This window comes from Poromitra crassiceps (genome assembly GCF_964638095.1).
Source record: "Poromitra crassiceps genome assembly, chromosome: 10".
Lineage (NCBI taxonomy): Eukaryota > Metazoa > Chordata > Actinopteri > Beryciformes > Melamphaidae > Poromitra > Poromitra crassiceps.
The window spans coordinates 11,921,251-11,943,057 of NC_139631.1; the positions used below are offsets into that span (position 1 = coordinate 11,921,251).

Here is a 21,807-nt window from a genome sequence, read left to right on the forward strand (position 1 = left end):
CATTTTATTAGATTTAGAGTTGATTGTAAATATATATATATATATATTTAAAGGGAAAGACACCTTTCTGACAGAAAGTGCATGTAAACTCAAGGTGTGTAGGTGAGAGGTCAAGAGACCCCTTTGGAATTGGCCATGCCAGTTTTTCCCTCGCCAACATTGAAGCCTAACTTTGGAACGTTATTCAGCCCCCTTCTTGACAAGCTAGGTTGGCATGGTACCAATGTCTTCCTTATGTCTAGTTTCATAGCATCATCACGCTACTGTAGCTTTAAAAATGAGCCCGCCACAACCTCTGAAAGACAGTAATATCAGCTTTGTACTTTTCTTTTTTTTGACAAATCTATGGCGGGCCAAAACAAACGGGAGCAAATTGGTCAGCGATGATATAGAGAATAAGCTTCTCTCTCATTATAAACTGGATTAGTTTAGTCCCTATGTAGCTTACCCATGATGCAGTAGTGATGGACTGTCTCCAGTGACAAAAAGTAAAGTGTTTACTGGTGTTTGATGGATTTTCTTTTTATGTTTAAGGCATTTTGGCAAAGCTATTTTCCAGTGCGACTTAGAATGAGTGAGCAAGTCGTGGTTTGAAGGACACTTTGACAGGACACATGGCTGCATCTGCAGTCACAGTTATGTGAACGTGCACTCATAGGACAGTCTCTAACCACTAGTCACCTGCACTGGACAGAGATTCTGCAGTGCTATACATCTTGGTCCTGCACACCAGTTTTATAATTTGAAAAATAATAATGTGACAATTACTGATCAAGCCACTGGGGAAGACTAGACTGGGTAAAATGTAATGTTTGGACGTGTGCACTCCAACAGACAAGATGTTCTTGCTTGTAAAAAAAAAAACATTTATTCTGCCAATAACAAACACTGATACAACAAGACAAATCGTGTGGCTCCACGGTCAAAAACGGTTTGCACTCCCAGTATCCAATGCAGTCAACACACCTGCCCTGGTGAGCTCACCTAAATGACCTACCTCCACGCACATCTAACCTGTCATTGCCACCCAGTGTTCAAACAAAAATATTGCAACAAATACACCACATTTCAATATCCATATAATGGCTGCAACACTCTGGCTCCTAATTGTTCAATAGTTGGACAACAATTCCATCACTATAACCAGCATTCTTGCAGAACGAAACTTGGAACTTTCTGGTCTGGCAACATTGTACGCAAGTGGATTTTGGCTCTTATTCCATTCACTTTCAACTTTCTCATCAAACTTTCAGAGTAGAATGTTGACATGCCTGGATCCAAGAATGCATATGTTTGAATGATTTTGTCACCTTTGGAGGATTTTACTTGCACCGGGAGGATAAAGAACATCATCACTACTACCGGCTATTGTATGTAGACTATCATCCACTGGATCTCTTTAGTGTGTCTGTGCCCTTTTCCTTTGCAATTCATGGGCTTATCGCAGTCTTTGTCCATGTGCCCAAAACAGATATCTTTCTCCTTTAGAACGCTAATCTTTTGCCTATGTGTCTTCTCCAGCAGACAGCGTTGCTCTAAATCATGATCACGAGAGCAACACAGTGCAAAAAATAGGTAGGGACACGCACATCCAAAAATAGGCCACACTGGGCCTGGGTGCTGCCTCTTGAGGAAGGGCCAGTGTGGCCCGAAACGTCACGCTGTGTTGCAAATAAAAATAACCTAAACGGGAGCTCCTCGGTGTGCGGATTGTTTCTTTTTTCACGAGAGCAACACAAACACGACTTTGACTTTGTAGACTTGGATTGAAAACTTGGTCTCTTATTTTTACTGCAGTGTCTTCAGCTCAATGCTTCAGCTGCACTCTGATCAGATGTTACAAGAGTAGCAAAACAATTTCCTTTGATCCTTGATGCTGACTTATTCTTATCCCCAGCTTTATTGCTTTGGTCAGAGTGTTGACTTTGTCCTCCTCACTCTGCAGGTCATCCAATGTTTGCTGGTGAGCCTCCTGAACGGCTTTCTTTTCCTTGGTCAGCTTGGCAATGAGTTCATCCAATGTTGCCATTTCTTCGGTCAGGTTTTTAACCTTATATCCAAAGGTAAAGCATCAGCTTACTTCAGGCACTGATCTCACACTGAGACATGGTGTAAAGGTTAAAAAGCCTTTATTTTCTAGGCTAGGGCATAATAAAGTTAAAATGATCACTGCCGACCGGTTTCAGCCTCGCAGGGCCTTCTTCGGGGCTTGTAGGAAAGAGCTTTTTTAAAGAGCGTTTTTAACCTTATTCTCAGTAGAATCTACCGGCTTCCCTTTCACACATGTCAAATCATTGAGGAATGTGTTCTGAAGAATCAACCCATGATTTTCAAGGTGATGTTGGAAAGTGTGCTTCCTCTGTACTATGGATTTGCACCTGGGACAGTGCCAGTGGCTTCGGGGTGTCTGCTTCTGCTGGCAGTGACATGGTATCCAAAAAGTGTCAGTATCCTCATCACTGAAGGACACAGAATACTGTAAATGGACTTTGTTGATATGGTCTGGTTGCCACTGTGGCAAATTTACAGTATTGGCAATCGCTGTATGTCTTCTGTTTTGTACAACTCCAGAGTGGTAAACGGAATATTGACCTCTGCAGCCATGTCGATCAATTTGTCCATCTATCAACTGCCGTCGTGGCCGCAAAGCATGGTCGATTGATGATTGCAGGACTTTCTTTCTCCGATCTCGAACTGGTAGGCTTCTGTGTTCTGGAGCACGAGGACCCCGGCTGCATCTGAACGAGCTGTTCAGTATGAAAGACAAGACAGACAAAGACAGCCACAGGGGCAGATAAGTGTGATATGTATTAGGGTACATAATAAAAAAATAATAAAGCAAATTAGAGCTTAGGTCAGGGCAGGCCCAAAAAAACAAGCCTCAACCTGCATCAAGAGTCGACTTCTTACCAACTTGGGATGCACCACTGTTCCTTCATCCTCAGAAGATGTGCTGGACCTGGACCGAGGGCGTGCAGTGCTCTTCTTATTCCTATAGCCTTCCTCTTGGGAGGGAGTCCCTCTGCAGCTAGTCTTGCTTGCCAGACTCCAGTTGTGGGTAGCCCCTATTTTCCATTCATTTTTCAACAGTGTCCCTTTTCTTTGAAACAAAATACCAAAACAGGACACAGGAATAACAGCATTACACCAGCAGCATCCCTGTCCGGAGTCACAGTCCACCTGCATTATCCACCTGACTCCCTCTGTGCATATCTAAGGGTATCTGCAACACGTTTCCACAGTATTCTGCAGGATCTTAGGGTGGTTCTTCTGGCAGGCCTGGACTATGACCGGATATATAGCCAGGTTATGGAAATTAGTTTTCCCCTTGCAACCCCTCAAGCTGTAGTTTGCCCAAAAGGCATTGGTTCCAATTTTTCGCATCATTCTTCTAACCGAGTCACCAGGAGTTGTACCTCCCAGAAGAGACAGATAATCAACCTTTTTTTCTGTGAGACTGAGACATGTCACTTAGCTTCTCACAAGCCTCCTCAAGCTCTGCTGCAGTCTTTAGTGGGCCGGTGAGCTCTTCTATCTGTGGGTCATCAGACCTCATGTCCTTTGTTAGAATGGACTTAATGGTCTCAAGGGAATTTTCCATCTTGTCCAGCCTCATAAAGATGGCCCTCACGTACGCTGGTGTGCAGGAATCATTTTGGGTGCTTGCAGTTGGAATGGTGGGGAGGGAGGGACCTTGGCCACGGCTCTGAGCCCTGTTTGGGGTTTCATCCGAACTGCTGGTTCTTGCGGGCACTGCTGGACTATTATGGTTGTCTCTGGTTGGAAATAATTCCATTGATGGTGAGAAGGAAAGCATTTTCGGCATCTGTGGTGTTGAGGTACTGTCCTTTCTCCTTTGTGAAAGATGGAGTTTTCCCCCTCGTCATTTGGTAAGAAGCTCATCTACTTCGGTATCCGAGCTTTGGTGGTACCGCTCAGGCCTAACAATCTTCCTGCCAGAACCCCTTCCTCGTCACTATCCAAATTTGATGTGGCTGTTGCTTGTTTGGCCTTGTCTCTGGCCATTTGGTACTCGACTGTGTATGTTAAAATCCTGACTTCACATTTGGACCAGTGCTTTGTCTGGGACTACTCTCGTTTTGATTTTGGGTGTCTGGTTCTTCTGTGCCCAGTAGGAATACACAGCCTTGATTGAAATTGGTGGAGAGGAATATGAGAGGAGGTCTGAAGGAGTCAAGGAAATGGAGATGTGGAAAGAGTTGAAGTAGTAGTAGTTAGTAGTAGTTGAAGTATTTGTTGTCTTCTTGAAGAGCAAATTCACCACGGAGCGTCTGTGCAGCTTCTGTGACCAACTGCTTCCTCCAGCATCTCAGACCGGAATGAGCCGGTCACCCGTTGCCATGACATCTTACGTCAGCACACTTCCAGCTGGCTCCTGGAAGGATCATATTTATACATGACGCTTTAGAAAGTGAATGTGGTGAAACTGTGACAAGCTTTTGACGACTTGATGTTATATGGCTCAAGAGCAACATGTGAGCCGATTTACGAACAAAATTTAAATTAATTCATTTCTGTACACTTACATCAGCACGCTTGGAAGACGCAAGCCAGCTCTTTTGCACAGCCTCCACCATGTTCGTTTGAAGGAAGACCACAACCGGATACTGTGTTTTCGTGCCTGATGTGACATCCATACTGTTTTCACTGCTGAACGGGGTGGTGTCGTCTCTGGGATGGTCGTGGTGACAGTTTGTTGTCTTTGTGGGCGCTGGGTTAATAAGTCTTCTTGGCTGTTCCAACACCTGGTCGACTGACTCCACTCTGCACCTCTGAGTTGCGGGCAGCCTTGGTGGTTGTGGTACGGGGATTAGCCTCCCACTCACTCTCATCACCAAACTCAACCTGCATCAAGAGAATTTGGGAATTATTTGCAGCAGCAAATAATGATACAGCAAAAGATGCATCTGTCGCTGGAAGCTTGCTCTTTACGTTTTATGGCGGACTGCCATCCAACTTTTAAGGTGCATACCGCCACCTATATGTAACAGGATCAAATTTACATTAGTCTATGAAAGATAAATAAAAGTAAAATAAAAGTGTATTAACTATAAGATTATACTAAACAACCCTGTATCTTTTAAGCGTTCTCCTCGAGTTGACAGGAGGGTGGTAATTTAGGTGAGCTCACCAGCGCAGGTGTGTTGATTGCATTGGAGACTGGGAGTGCAAACAGTTTTTGACTTGAATGTGGTGACAATTACTGATCAGGCCACCGGGGATTACTAGACTGGGTATATATATATATATATATATATATATATATATATATATATATTTATATATATATATTTATATATAACAGTGTTCAAACAAAAATATTGCAACAAATAAATCGCATTTCAATATAAACAATAATAAAAACAAAACTTTTTTTTTTTTTTACATGTTTGTGTTTCTTTGCTTGGAAGAATATTTTACTGTTTTGGATTAAGGATACTGCTCTAACAATCTTGTAATGGAACGTATCTCCAGTGAGTATATCACAGGTTTGCTCCATTCCTCAGTGGGACCCTTACCATATATAAGACCCATGCTGTCATCTTCTATCCCACGAGGGTTTCCTTATTCGACCTAGCCTGTATACTTTTTTATTTTTGTAAACCAGTCTGTACGCTTACCCTGTTGTTTAGTTTTGTTCATAAATGTATTTCTCTGATGCTGCCTTGCGCTGTTGTGTAGGGAAGGTTGAGCGTTGGCAGATGGATATACTGCCCACAATTTTAATTTCATTGTTTCATATTTTACCTACTCGTTTTGTTTCTCATGTCATGTCTGAACTGTTCTGTTCTGTGTTGTTTATTATGTAAAATTTAATAAACATTATTTTAAAAAAGTATGAGGGGAGATCATATTTCCACATTCTCACTTGACATTGCATCCCTTGAGAGCAGTGTGTCTTTATGGGCCAGGTCCTAAAATTAGTCCTTGTTTGTGTGTGGACCAAGCCAGTGTAAAGCCCAGAGCGCTAGTTGGGTAACAGATAACCTGTGGATCGAGTGGGTAGAAAAATGTAATGAACAATGAATTAATTAAATACTTAGAAGTATAAGGAGTATCAAAAAAGTTGAATAGATGTGCAATGTGCACATGATCTCCTCAAGTCTACCTGAACATTTTAAAGTTGGAACGGTCTCTACTCTAGCTCAAGATGTGTATAGGGTCCAACTCCAGACTATACCACGTAAACATGTAAGTAACCATGAGCCCACAGTCCATTTGAAGGCAGCATAACACATTGGAGACTGCTTAGTGAAATTAATTAACAACATTAAATTCATGGGCAATGGCTCTGGTGGACATTCCTGCTGCAGTCAGCATGCCGATTGCAGCACGCTACCTCAACACGTGTGGCATTATGTTGTATGATAAAACTGCACATTTTAGAGTGAGCTTTTATTGCGACCAGCCCAAGGTACACCTGTGCAATAATCATGCTGTTTAATCCGCATTTTTATGCATCACCTGTCAGGTGGATGGATTATCTTGGCAAACGAAAAGTGCTCACAAGACCGATTTAAACACATTTGTGAACAAGCCTTTTGTGTGCATGGAAAAAGTCTTAGATATTTTATTTCAATTCATGAAAAATATGAGCAGAAACAAAAGTTTATATTTTTGTTAAGTGTAGTGGTTTGGGAGATGAGAAGAAACAGTATGATAAAGAAACAGTCAGAAGCTGAAGGAAAAACATCACCTCACGGTGGCGCTGTCGCCTTTGTTTACCACTGGGACTAGTTTCCTGACTCCTCTTGAGTTCCCTCCTCGCGCTCTTGACTGCTGTCTGGCGGTGGTTTCCCGGGCAACGGAGCAGCGTCAACAAACTGTTACCGTAAGTTAACAACAACACACTAACGTTACGCTAAATGACAACGGTAAACAAGAGAAATTAATGATATCAGATGTTTTGGCAACTGTATCACAAGGAAACGCAGATCCAACTTGGATGATGACAACTTTTGACAGCCAAATAATTAGAAGTTTCACCTGAACTCTACAGGAGATGCTGCTGCCTGCCGCCGCACTTATCCTGAGGACGTGAGGAAAGTGTGAGTGACACACCGTAGAAATGCATCAACATTAGCGAACCTAAACATAATATTTCCAATTTTCCATCGACATGACGAGCGAGGTGTGTGTCCGGGTGGCTGTCCGAATCCGCCCCTTGCTTCCCAAAGAAGTTCTCCACAGCCACCGAGTGTGCGTGCGAGTGGTACCAGACACCCCGGGGCTGGGGCAGGTGATGCTCGGTGCAGACCGGGCCTTCTCCTTCGACCACGCGTTTGGGTCGACAGACAGCCAGGACGAGGTGTACGAGTCCTGCGTCCAACCGCTGGTGGAGTCCCTCGTCGACGGCTACAACGCCACAGTCTTCGCCTATGGGCAAACCGGGTCAGGCAAGACCTACACACTAGGAGGAGGCCACGTCGGTAATTACGAGTCTGTCAACTTTTACCTGTAGCAAACTTACTTGGGAACGATGCAGGCATTATCACATGGAAGCTGCCAGTAGGGCTACCTTAGTTTGGCCACTGAGCAGCAGTTTTCGTGTGTGGTGTCGTGTCTGTCTACTGTGTCTGTGTGGGCAACATTGTTATCAGTCAGTGTTGGGCTGCCCAACGTGTTACTTTCCCCAGTAACTACTACTATTAATGATAACTAGTAATTCAAGGGATTACATTTGAACAAAAACTAATTCTAGTACAGTTAATAATCCAAGTAACTTCAAGTTACTGCATTACTTTCTCCAGTGCTGGAGATATGCAATTTTCTATGTTGGCAAATACATAATAACAACAATGCAGTTTGGCTGATTGTTGACTCCTACAAAGGTTAATTATTGTTCCAATAAAGTGGATTCAGTTTTAAAAGGAGCTATCTAAACAGATTGTACATCACTTTTTTGGAGGGGGGGGGGGTAGCAAAAGTAATATAATATATAAAGTAATATAGGAAAGTGGCGTAACTAAATAACTTTTGATACCAAGTAATAAGTAAAGTAATTACTTTTTTAAAGAGTAAGAAGTAACTTATTACATTTGAGTAAATTGCCCAACATTGAACATTGATTGTTATACGAGGGATCAGCCGCGCAGCATTTTGGTAAACAAACCGCATCACTGGGTGACAACAGCAATGGAGCCCAAGTGGTGCGAGGCTTGAGTGGCTGACTCTATAGCCAGTTAACTCTGTTTACATTTTAAAAAGACAGTTCACACAACTTTAACACGACATGCATATATTATACATCAAACTCTTGAGCGACTTCTGCTCTCACTCAGAATGTCAAAATATAAGCGATGTCATGTATAGTTTTTGAGATATTAACGTTTGTTTGGCACAACTCATACTATTAACTGCCGCGGGGTTCCGCATTTCTGTGTGGCAAGTGACGTCACGCTGATTCGTCCTATACTTGACAGCTGAACTAACCAACCACCCTATTTGATTGTCATCCATACAGTAATGAGTTGAACAGTCTGAACTCTAATGGCTGGCCTCGCCAGACATTATTTTGACATCACTCTCTGCTCATGCTTCTCCCCATGCCTCTCAACTCCAGCATCTCTCTCAGACGAGGAGGGGGGCATTATCGACCGCGTGGCCCAGGATGTGTTCTCGCTACTGGGGGAGAAGAAGCAGAGGAGTGGGGGTGTGCAGGCCACAGTGCGGGTCTCATACATGGAGCTGTACAGGGAGGAGCTGCGAGACCTGCTGGAGCTCCACACCAATCACAAAGAGCTGCACATCAGAGAGGACGACCGGGGAAACACAGGTAATGAGACTGGACACAGTGGACAGTGTTTTTAGCAGTCAGTTTTGAATAAAATGTAGACCTCAATGTGTATGTCACATGAAGTGTACATGAGCGAGGATGATAGAGGACAGACAGGTAGGTTATGGGAGTTCTTAATCAAAAGCCAATGATGCACATCATTTTCAAGTGACACATATTGGCAAGTTTGTCAACAATTCTGATGCCTTTATCTCTTTTATTATAGTGTTATTGCTCGCTGTTTACCTATGTGGATTTTGTCCTCATATCCCCCATTCCTGCTGAAGGAATAGCCCATCACTGCCTCACAAAGTTCTTGCCTGTACTGCCATTGCTTTCACGCTTGATGATTTATTTAATTAACTCATCTCAGAGAAGATGAGGAAATAAGACTTGACTGTGTTGTGCTAATAAAGAAAAAACATCGCATGGATGCAACTGGGACGTATCCTCAGTGATGTACCCTGGGGTCATAGGATGTTTCGGGTCTCGCAACATCATACACCCTCTCCCAGGTGACCCAGCCGGGGCTGGCCAAGCCCTAACTTACGTCCCAGTAGCTACCCACGGTCAGCCCTCTAGGAAGGTGGTCACATGGTCAGGGCCACTCAATCCGCTGCTCCGGAACTACTCTGCCGGGACCGGGGGGGGGGGCTCTGGTACGTAGAGGGACCGGGCTCTGTGGGTTGCCACCCGGCCGGGCTCCTCCCTCGTCTCACCAGGTCTATGACCTGTGCGCTGCACCAGACTCCCCCGCTCCAAACATCTCATTCCGAGGTGATGGTATCTTAGTGGACACCATGCAGTACCAGTACTTGGTGGCACTGCAGACTCCACTTGCGGCTTGAATGGCCCTCCTAAAAGGCCTCTCGTGGATTGTTGGGCTTCTTCCTCACGGAAGACGCAGGCTGGGGCGCTAACCCATACTGCTGAGCATATTTGATGAGTGTCTACTGATAAAAAAAAATATTGTGTGACTTACTGTGTTTGTGTTTCATTGTGTGCTTGTGTTTCCAGTGGTAGTTGGAGCCAAAGAGCTGGAGGTCACCTCAGCAGAGGAGCTCCTCAGCATCCTAGAGGGGGGCAACACCCTGCGCCACATGGGCACCACGGGGATGAACGAGCACTCCAGTCGCTCTCACACCATCCTCACCCTGCAGCTCACCCAGCGCTGCTGTGACAACAGCTCCTCCTCAAACTCAGTACGCTGCTCCAAACTCCACCTGGTGGACCTAGCAGGTTCGGAGCGTGCTGGGAAAACGGGCAATGCTGGGACCCGGCTCAAAGAGTCTGTCTATATCAACACTGGCCTGCTGGCGCTGGGCAACGTCATCCGCGCCCTCTCTGACCCTGCCCGAAATCGGCGTGGCAACAGCGGCAACAGTGCGCATGTACCGTACCGCGACACAAAGATCACTCGTCTCCTCCGCGACTCATTAGGGGGCACCGCCCACACCCTGATGGTGGCGTGCGTAAGCCCCTCCCACCACAGCGTGGCCGAAACTCTGAGCGTCTTGCAGTTCGCAGCCAGGGCGCGTCACATCCGCAACCGTCCCAAAGCAGCATGTTCCCGCGCGGAGGTTAAATCCTGTCCAACCTGGGACCCCGGGGAGGCTCGACTGGGCGAGCTGGAATATGAAGTGCAGACGCTGAGAGAGCTGCTGAGAGAGAAGGAGAGAGAGATGGAGAGAGAGGGGGGTGAGACAGGGGGAAGGGCTGGGGGGGAGGAGGAGGACACCTTCAAACAGGCCAATCAGGTTTCTGACAGGAAGACTGACCCGGACTGGAAGGGGAGCCAAGAGAAACCACCACACTACCGCCTCTTGGTCCAGGAGGCTGCAGCTCTACTGGAGGATTTCTCTACCTCCACATCCACCCTCTGTCCCTCTTTTAGCCAGCGGCTGCATGACTGGCAGGAGAGACTGACAGCTGTCAGTCGCTCGTATCAAACTGATGATACAGACTCTCTAGAAGTGGAAGGAGACCAACCCCACCATGTCACCATATTACAGCTCAGACGAGAACTCAACAAATGCCAGGTAACGGTCACAGCTGAAAAAGGAACGTCCGCTCACTTACTGTCAATTTGGGAGTAATAAAGTAAAGAAGGAAGCTATCACATCAGATGCTTTTGATCGCTCTCACTTTCACTCTCTCTCTTTCTCTCTCTCTCTCTCTCTCTCTCGCTCTCTCTCTCTCAGGAGACTCTTGCCATAGAGGAGCAGGTGCTGGAGCAGAAAGATGAGGCACTGCTGCAGCTAACGAAGGAAGTAGAGAAACTTCTCCAAGAGAACAAAAGCCACCTCCAGGCCTTACAGGAAGAGAGGGAGCGTACTCATATACGGGTGAGGAAAGAGTCATTAGTGTAGGTGACAGAAAGCTTTTGAAGGATCTGGGATCTGCAAAAATAATAATAATAATTTATGAAATGATACTAAACTTGTTACAATTATGTTTACATAGAACAATTCCACTCTTGCAATAATAAAAAAAATATATGTTATTATGTTTACATAACACAATTTCACTCTTGCAATAATAAAATTAACTATTAGTAAAGATTGTATTTTTGTTCCTTTTTATTTCAAAACTGGCAAAATCATAACCTCCCTGAGGCAAGTAGTTACATAAAATGAAGGAAACACAAAAATGCCACAGGCTGCCCCTGTGTGCCACTGAGATGCCACAGGCTTCCACGAGGTGCCAGAGCCTTCCAGTGCCACTAGGAGGCCATAAAGTGTACAACACGTTTTCACTCTCATTCATAAATTCGGTTGTCACTACCAAATTCTGGGAGTGTGTACATGTGTATTTAAAATGTTCCCTGCATTTAATTGTTGCATTTATGACTTAATTTCGTTGTTATTTCACTTTATGTGCTGTGTGTGTGTGTGTGTGTGTGTGTGTGTGTGTGTGTGTGTGTGTGTGTGTGTGTGTGTGTGTGTGTGTGAGTGAATGTCATCAGACTGAACAACTGGTAGACCAGCAGATTCTGATCGATCGTCTTCGCAGCGACCTCATGACCTTTAGGGGTGCAACCTCAGAGCCATCAGTGGAAGCTGGGGCTTCTGGGGACTTGGCAAGGAGACCGCACAGCGTGCCGCTCATCAGACACAGCTGTGGCCACGGGCCTGCCAGGAAGGTAGGCCTCTGCAACATTTGTTTCTGTCTGAGTCTGAGCTGCCGTGGTTTTCTGTAGCCCGAGCTGCACATGAGTCTTTCTTGAGACTTTTGCCAACCATGCCAAAACGCTTTTAGGGCAAGCTGTGTGATTGTATGAGTTCCTCATAATACAGGAGATATGCAGGGAAAGCTACCAGATTTGGACTGTGCCTGTTGCTTAACCATCACCACCAAGGTTTGCATTTTATCTGTATTTTCTAATTGTGTAATTTGTGTTTGTGTGTCTTTCTGACTGCCTCCTTGTGTACTTGGATTACTTAATTTGGAAATATGTAAATAATTCAAGCGTCTATGTGTTTGCACCCTCTTTTGTGCATGTTTGTGCATAATGTTTGTATGCGCACATGTGTATTTCGAATGTGTGCGTGCGTGCGTGTGTGTGTGTGTGTAGATCCACACCAGTCCCCCAGCCTATTCATTGGAGAGGGTGATGGCAGCCTTTAAGATGCGTGGTCATCTCCTGCTGGCTGAGATTGAAGAGAAAGACGAGGTTTACTGCCCATTCATAAAACAGCATGGGGAGAGCAAAGACAGGGATTACGAGGAGAAGGAGGAGGAGGAGGATGACGACCATGAGGGCAGAATGGGATTTAGGTGAGAGCCTGTATAATACAAACATACTGGTTCTTTTTCAAGCCACCAATAATTCATTACAACAAACACAATTTCAGCTAGTAACATTTAAGATATAATTTTGTTTGCTAACTAGCAATCTTGCACACTATGCGCGCTCAATTTCTATGGTGGAGACTCCGGAGACGATGTGCCATGGGCACAACATAATGTTGTGGGATTTATGACATCATTGATGATGTCTCGATTTGCATCACAAATCACTGATGATGTCACGATTTGCCAGCACCTCCCACCTGCAAAATCGTGACTAAAACCTTATGATGATGATGAGGATTTATCTAATTCCTCTCAAAAGTGAATAATCTGCCTATTCAAGTACTGTACTGTCACAACAGGCGTTCTTTGAACCGTACATGGACGAGCCGACAGAGGACATCAGATCAGAAACAGAACAGTGCTGGACTGGAGCAGAACTCCAAGAAGGAAATCCAGTTAGCTCCGCAGCCCCAGCTAGCCGCAGGTACCTGAATGTCTTTGAGTGTAGGCCATATCCTACTGGGCCAAGTGGACACACAGTCCACCTTTTTGACTCCTTCGGTCACATAATAATGGAAGTAAGATCCAAAGCCTTGTATTTTCCAAAATTGTACTGTTGTTTATAACAGTACGATTTACATTCCACATGGGGAGCTCACTTCCAGAAGGAATGACTTTTTCTTTTTCTTTTTACCACGTGCACAACGCGTGGTCAAGAGAAGGCTTTTTGGGGTGAGTTATTCAGTCAGTCAGTCAGGAATGGATAACGGGTATGATGTCATATCAAAAATGTAATTCTTTCATCATCTACTCACCCCCATGCCAACACCCTCACCTGTTCCATGAGGGTGAGTAGATGAAGACAGAACTTTCATTTTTGAGTTACACAAAATGTAACTCAATGTGCTCAGCCCAATGTGCTACATGCTGTGCATACTGCTTCACTGTGCGCTGTGTTTAGCTTTTTACCCTCCTCAATGTCCCCATACATTCTATAGTTAATACAGATGCATAATATAAGCTATCCAATAACTATGTCCGATATCCAAAACTGTTCTTGTGATGCTACCCCACCAAAATATTGCAATATATAATAATATCACTTTGTTTTATTTTTTCTTCAAAATGGCATAATTCCTTGGCTATTATAGTTATTATTATCATGCGATACTGTGGAAAATATCACAATACAGCCAAAGCCATTTAAATGCACATCGTGTCACAAGGTAAATGTCATCGTCTTTCAAATTTCTCCCATGACTGCATCTTTCCAAGGAGTTATTTTATGTCCCGGCCACGGAGCGGTTTCCTTTTCACATTGTCAGTTATTATTTCCTCTCAGGGGGGAAGGAGATCAATGCCAAGCAGGGCAGCCTGAGGAAGGCAAAACTCCGAGCCAGTGTCACTCAGAGGAGGATCCACGAACTGTCGATCAACATGCGCATGAAACAGGAGCTCATCAGAGAGCTGGACAAAACTGGTGTGTTTACAGTATATAATTACATATGTGTGTCTGTAGGGATGTAACGATAACCGGTTTTAATGATAACCGTGATAAAATTCCTTACCATAACCGTTTCATTATCATTAAAACCGTGGTACCGTGATTACGTGGTACCGTGATACTTTGAAAAATACGGTAGATACTGTCCATCATCAACCAAAGTTGGCAACCAGATGCAAACGTGCAGCCTTGGAGAAATGATTTCAGTGAGTGTATCAATCCCTTTTGGGTCCAAGTTTTCAATATAAAATGTTGTAAAATGATTTCAGTGAGTCTCTCAGTACTTTTTGAACATTTTCAGCAATTTTTTACAAATACCGTGATAATACGATAACCGTGATAATTTTGGTCACGATAATCGTAATGTGAAATTTTCATACCGTTACATCTCTATGTGTCTGCCACTGTGGCTGATTGTGCTTGGATTTTTAATCAAACTGTATTTCTGTGTGGTGATATCGCTCGCTTAACCCAGATTCATCACTAAACAAACGCTATATTTAGTATGTTAAGGAAAAGCCCCACAGAATGTGTTCTGTTAGAGGTGGAAACACAAAATTGGTTGTGGAAACTGTCAAGACATGCGGCCATACAAGATTTCACATATTTATCATCACAAAGTTGACTTTCTTTTAAAAACACAAAGAAAAAAATCACAAAAACCTCCATTCATTTTACTACATTAAAAAAAATTCTGTAAAGGAAATTATAATCTTCCACCAAGGACATTAATGGGTTCACTGAGAGCCGAATATTGTTGTGCGTTGATGTATGTGCGTCTGCCTCTCTGTCTCTGTATTTGTACATATCGCTGCTGTCAAGTGAAAACCTTTAGGAAGTGCTAAAATCTTTTATCTGTGTTGTTTTTGAAAAGGTTTCATAAACCCCAGGATTGTAGAACTCAACCTGTATAGGAGCATGGAATCCTTAACTTGAAGCTTAAGCATGAAAATAACGATACATTGAAAGATAAATCATATTCTCCATAGCCTGTTAAAAGCAGTATTCACATACAGTCTGGGCTTGCTCTGATCGTGATCCGTGTTTGCATCTTTCACATGTCTTGTGTGCTGGTGTGTGTGCCAGGCAAGGAGACCCAGGCAGCGGACAGAGATGGCAGGCACAGCGTGTTGGCGAGGCTGTCCCTGCAGAGCCAGCAGGCCCGAGCTGAGCTCCAGTGCAGCCTGCAGCACATGAGGCTGCAGAGAGCCAAGCTCCAGACCAGCCTCCAGCAGCAGAGACAGAGCAACAGCACCACCCAAGAACCGCACCAGAATGGGGTTTGTTGTCCAGTGTTTTGAAATGCACTCAGTCACATCAAACTGACTGTCTGGTCAGTGCAATAAGGACCTATTAAAGCAACAACACAACATGACGACACCCACGCAAAATATGCTTATTTGAATGTTCCTATCAAGCACACAGCAGCTCATAATGTACCACTCGAGCACCGCATACACACATCCACTCAACACAGTCCACTCAAATGACACTTTGGGAAAGATAACATGTAATGGTGTAGCACTCAGATCCTGTATAGAGAATGTAATCGCTGCCATTCAGCGTAGGTGAATCGTTAAAGGGACACTCCACCCAAAAACAATGCTGATTTATTTTGCATAATGGTCTCACACATATCCGAAAACTGTAACCAGTTTTGCAGTCATTCATTAGTCATTAGACATCATTAATAGTTTGGCAGTTATTGAGAGTTGCACTGGTCTCTCAATAACTGTCAACCTAAATGAATGACAGCAAAACGGTTTACAGTTTTCGGATATGTGTGAGATCGTGTGCAAAATAAATCAGCAATGTTTTTCGGCTGAGTTCTTTTTTAAGAGCTCCATTGGTTAAGGATGGTGTGATGCTCTTTTGTTTGTAGGAGCTTAGGGCAGGAGATTTGACTGTTTGGAAGAGCAAACTCCACGAAGACTCAAAAGAACAGGTAAAGTGCGTTTTGAAATTTAGAATCATAATGAATTTTGAAAAGTTCCTTTTACTTTTCCTATCTCCAAAATAGCCTCTTGTTGAGGCTTCTACGGTGCACAGGCTCTCCTCCTGTTATTGTTTCTTTCTCAACCCCCCATTCACCTCCACTTCCTTCTTTTGCTCCTGTTTCTCCCTCCTCACACCCCTCACCCCCCTCATCCTCGTCCCTCCTGCAGGACGCTGCCCTCTGCTGGCTGGAGGTGGAGGAGGAGCAGGCTCTGTGGAGGCGAGGCGAGCAGCAGGAGCTGGAGGAGGAGCTGAGGAGGAGAGCAGAGTTGCTGCAGAGCAAGGAGGCCTGTCTGCAGCAGAGACACAGCCTGGAGACCAAGAGGCTATGCTCCAGTCAGGTGTGTGTGTATGTGCGTGGTGCACGTGTGACTTTGTGCAAGTGTTTTTATTTGAGTACTACCTAAATCATTAGAAAGCTTATTTCTCTCGAATTTTGTGCACATTTTATTACATCCTTGTTAAGTGAGCATGTCTCCTGTGCCCAGACTTTCTCTCAAATGATTGTCTTCATCATCATCCTTCAAGTGTACTCGAGATCTGAGGCACACGCTGCTGCCTCTGGATTCTGTTGCTCATTGCCCCCCAAGTTCATGCACAGTCTGCCCTGTATCCCTAGTCAGAACATCTGGAAATGTGAGTGGTCTGCTTCCTCTTGATGGGCAGGGACGTCTCTGGTATTTTGCTCTGTAGCGATGTCCAGCAAGGTGGACTCTTCTTTGTGCCACAACAACTGAGATGGGAGGGATGCCACCATAAATCTGAGATTTTTGTGGGATGGTTCTTCCATGAAAGGTTCTGGACACGCATGAGAAGTCTGGTGTATGTTTGGTCAGGACGATCCTGCAGCTCTATATTCATTGTCCATGTTTGGCAACGTAAAGAAAAGAATGCTAGTTTCCACACAGCAGATCTTGATAGCTCTTGAGATGTCTGACTGCCATATTAGATGTAATTTATTACAAGCACTCTAGGCCTGTCCTTTCCTTGTCAGGACATCGTTTCTGCTGCTGACTACATAAACCCAAGGTATTTGAAGTCCTCAGTTTCGTTGATGTCAGTACCGTTCATGGGGTGAACGGGTGGATGATCCGAATCTTCATTCAAAATCAAGCATTCTGTCTTCTTGGCATTTAGCATTATTGATTGTCTTATATGAACCATAACAAAGTAAACTGTTTAATTAATAATAACAACAAGTGAAAACTAGGTTAGCACTAGTTACATGCTTGCCAGCTGCGAGTGCCTTGGCAAATCATGTGAAAAGTCAAAGTGTTTTTCCATGACACTCATGGATAAAGACAACACAAAGCCACTTATCGAGGCAACTTAAGCCTAATTTATACTTATTGGAAAGTGTCGCTCAACACATGGTCGCCGGCAATAAATAAAGTGTCGCTCATGTTGCTGCATTTATGGTTAACCACGCCGGACATAAACAGTGCTGTCCCTGCAACCTGATTTAACGTTCAACTGCAGCATAATGACACAACTCACCTCCTCTCTCTCTGGGAACTTGGTCACGGTGTTCTGTGTGATTTCCACAAAGACATAAATCCAGGACAGGCCGATAAAAATAGCGGGGACACATTTTCATATTAATTTCAATTGATTTCAATACAGCGAAAACCAAAACAAGGAAGTCAAGCATGCGTGCCTTCTATCTAGCCCAATGATAGCCAATCACACTTGCACGACACTATGGGACGTAGTCAGCGACATTAGAAATTTAATTTGGTAGGAGACACTTCTCGTCGACACTTGTGTCGACAAAGACCTCATTTCTGTCGGCGACGGTTTCAAAAGTGTCAAGAGACAAAGTATAAATTGGGCTTAAGGGTTTGGAGGAGAAAGTCATTTGATTGTCGTCTTGGATAACTCGACTACTGTGTGTTTAGATTAAAGTTGAAAGGTGCCTGATTGCCTATATTTTGAAGGCTTTGCGAATGTTTTTTTGTCTGTCCGGTTGCCAGGCTCTGAGTCAGGATCTGCTGCGCGTGTCGGTGCGCCTGTCGTCCCTGGAGGAGAAGCTGGAGAGCAGCAGCAGGGTGGGGCCGAGGCGAGGAGTCACCACAGAGGAGCTAGAGGAGGAGAGAGAGGCACTCCGAAAGAGGAGAGATGCTCTGGACGCACAGCTCAAAGACAACAGAGTGCTCACTGCACAGGTCAGAGAAAAGGATGTGCCTGTGTGTGTGTGTGTGTGTGTGTGAGTGTGTGTGTGTGTGTGTGCGCATGTGTGTGTGTGTGTGTGTGTGTGTGTGTGTGTGTGTATGCGTGCGTGCGCACGTGTGCGTGCGTGTGTGTGGTACTGAATGCTGAACACCTGGGATGTTAGGGTTGATAAGTTTTTGGAAAAGTGTCATGTTTTCATATCTTCTCTCATGTCACAGGCTGTTTTCTTTTCCACAATATTCAATCTTGATGTGTTTGATTAAAGGAGCTATATGATTCTGGAGAAAGATTGAGTCAACACGGTTCTCATTTTCCCAGGTAGTCAACTGACGCTTTGAGTTGGTGGACGGTCCAGCGCACCAATGCATAGTGTCAGTATTTGACCACCTGGGAATGAGAACCATGTTGACTCAATCTTTCTCCAAAATCACATGTAGTACCTTTAACTGTTGGGCATTTATGGCTTAATATGCTCACCTTTGTTTGTGTGTGCACGGGCGTGTGTGTGTGTGTGTGTGTGTGTGTGTGTGTGTGTGTGCGTGTGCGTGCGTGCGTGTGTGTGTGTGTGTGTAGGAGGAGTATTCCCTGCTCCAGCTGGACGAAGCTATAGAAGCTCTGGAGGCTGCTCTGGAGTTTAAAAACCACTCCATACAGGACAGACAGAAGCAGCTGTCTATCACAGGCCCCTCCTCCTGTCGGTCACACAGCGCTGAGCCCGCCCACCTCTGTGATGTCATCAGGAAACTGAAGGAGCTCTCGCCATCTGAGGCCTCGGAGCTGCTGGTCAAATACTTCAACAAGGTGAGCTAGAATACACACATACACTCAATTTGTAACTTGTGTTACTTGACAAAGTAACTGGTATAATATTACTGAAATCCTATTGTAATAAGTTATATTACTGAGTTACTACTAAAAGTAATATATTACATGTAATATATTACTTTTGTAATGAGTTACCCCCAACACTGTATATATGTGGGAGTAAGAATTGCAGCTGAACTGATTATTTATGTAATACCGATTAAACTACTGTGTACCTCTCCTCTCTGTCTCTCTCCCTCCCTCCCTCCCTCCCCCTCCTCCCTCTTTCAAGCTGTTATGTCTGTAATACCATATTCAACTTTCCTTCTCTCCAGGAGGTATGTCTGTGACATGCATGATAATCTAAACTAGTTGTCTTTTACTCTCTTTTCGCATCCTCCCTCCCACCTGACCAAAGTCCAAGACCAAATAACTTTGTAGTCATATTGTGTATTCACTTATGCCTGTCCTCCTCCAGGTGGTGTGTCTGCGCGAGGCGGAGCGCCGTTTGCAGGTGCGTTGTGAGGAGCTGCAGCTCCAGGCCGGAGAGCAGGAGGCAGTGCTGAGGGAGATGGAGGCCGCCCTAGAGCGCCTCACCCTGGACACAGACCGCAGGCTCACCCAGCAACACCGAGACCACCAGACCAGCATCCAGCTCCTGCTGCAGCAGCTTAAAGGTGAGGAAGGACCAAACCAGACTGTTGAAGAATTTATTTATTTATTTCCTAATGCAGGACGCCTTTGGGAAGAACATTAGCACATCATCGGTCTGCCAGTTAAGGTTTTCTTTTTGATGGTGTGTAAAGCCCAGTTTACTCCAATGATTCGCAACGAGACCAAACCATTTTAGAACGTTTCAGGGAAAATTTGCAGCGGTGTAAACTGGCCCGTCTCACCTCCAGCCGACTGATGGCGTCGCCAGCAATCCAGCTTGTCAAGTTGCAGGGGCTGGTTGCAAGTTTAACTTGCCTCGTTGTGAATCTTTGGTCTAAACTGGGCTTAAGATAGAGATACCTCCTCCTCTTATAAGATGGTTGAACCTGACCACTAAAGTTTATTCTTAATTGCCCTAAATCAAAACTATTGACGTCTCTATAACAGAGAAGAGTTTTGAAAGACACTTGCACATAAAATATAGTTTACGCTGATGTTTAAAGATGTCAAATTGAAATTAGTATCAAGGAAATTAGCTTATGAAGAAATAACTGAATTACTGTATCATATTATTTTGTCTCAATGCTGTGTGTGTGTGTGTGTGTGTGTGTGTGTGTGCGTGTGTGTGCGTGCGTGCGTGCGTTGGTTCGTGCGTGCGTGTAGAAGGCGGCTCAGGAGAGACCGAGCAGGCCGTCAATGCGAGACTACAGCAGCTGGAGAAAGAGTTGTTTTTCTACAAGAGCTCCAGTCGCCAACTGAAGAAGCAACTCAAAGACCTTCTGGCTGCCGCTCATCCCACGCACACACAGACACACAATATGCACATACACACAAAGGCAAACGATCGGCAGACGCCCACCGAGCAGCTACAGACAAAGACACACATTGACAAGACACACACGAAGCTGCACACTGAGCAAATACACAAAAAGACAAAAACGAGCCAGATACAGACTGACACAGAGAGACATGCAAGCCAGTGTGTGGAGATGACACCAATCTGTCTGTCTCGCAGAGAACTGAGACAGATCTCCCCTGCTGACCTGCAGGTCTTTGGTTCTGCCACAAGAAGGTGCCGCTCCACTGTAGCGGAGGCCAGCACAGAGTCAGTACTGGAGGACTCCATAGAGATGGCCAGAAACACTGATAGATGATGCCACATTTATCGTGGAGTAACAGTGCATTCATGAAAAGTGGGAACTACAGAATTTATGACCAGAGGACAGGAGACATGTTTTTTTAATGGATTGAAATGTTTGTTAATGTTGAAATGTTTCAAGTGTTTTCAGTGTCCCAGGTCAGACTCGTAAACTTCCCAGATCCCGTTTGTCCTGAGTCCAATTTTTAGCATGCAGTAAGAGGAGGAAAATTAGGAATGGCCAGTGTTGTCATGACAACAGTGGGAATTTTTGTTTTTCATACTTAAAAGCAGGCTGCCCAAATTGACTGAATTCAGTCACTATCGGCATTGTCGCACTAGTAGCGACAGTGCCGGCTGGTCACAGCGATGTCTGATTGTAATGGAGCAATATTTGAAACTAGGAGCGATTTGATTGAGTATGAAGGGATTGGTGAACCCTTGTTATTTATACCGCCCCCATCTGCCAGCGTTAGGGTAAGTGGCTACAGCATGGCATGAATATTGCCATGGCTAGGGGTCTGAGTCCCACTGAGAGCACCAATACTGAAAAGCTATATGCACTCATGGTAATGTGAGGTGCTTCTGGTCAAATAAGGGATGTAGTGGAGGGTAAACCCACATAAACTCAGTTTAACAATCTTTTTAGACTGCTGTATAGCTTTATACCTTAAATACAAATTATACATCACAGTCAGCAACTCATATCAAACTGATGATCACCATTATATGAGGATATGGTTTTTTGGGGGGGGACATACATTGTTAAACAAAATTATGGCACGGAATTTCTAATTATTTTATAATACCATTAATTTATTTACCACTACTAACACCACTGATTAAAAGCATCACACTATTGCGTTTGAGGGGGTTTGTCTATGCATGTTAGAAGTCAAAACAAATAGTGCCCTGCAAACAGTAGTGCTTTGGTGTGTGCAATTTCAA

At 44.5% G+C, this 21,807-nt stretch overlaps 1 protein-coding gene across 1 annotated transcript; it reads left to right on the forward strand.

The window, feature by feature from the left end:
* Window positions 1–7,141: 7,141 nt before the first annotated feature.
* LOC310784256 (kinesin-like protein KIF27) lies at window positions 7,142–21,291 on the forward strand (the record flags this gene model as incomplete). Its single annotated transcript, XM_083645273.1, has 15 exons — window positions 7,142–7,451; window positions 8,597–8,797; window positions 9,815–10,836; window positions 10,999–11,142; window positions 11,763–11,939; window positions 12,372–12,574; window positions 12,952–13,076; window positions 13,935–14,072; window positions 15,183–15,376; window positions 15,979–16,041; window positions 16,262–16,432; window positions 18,065–18,256; window positions 18,837–19,064; window positions 19,546–19,744; window positions 20,385–21,291. The coding sequence occupies 15 exons, from the start codon at window positions 7,142–7,144 to the stop codon at window positions 20,873–20,875; spliced, it is 3,858 nt and encodes a 1,285-aa protein (XP_083501399.1). The 3' UTR covers window positions 20,876–21,291.
* Between the last annotated feature and the right edge of the window lie 516 nt (window positions 21,292–21,807).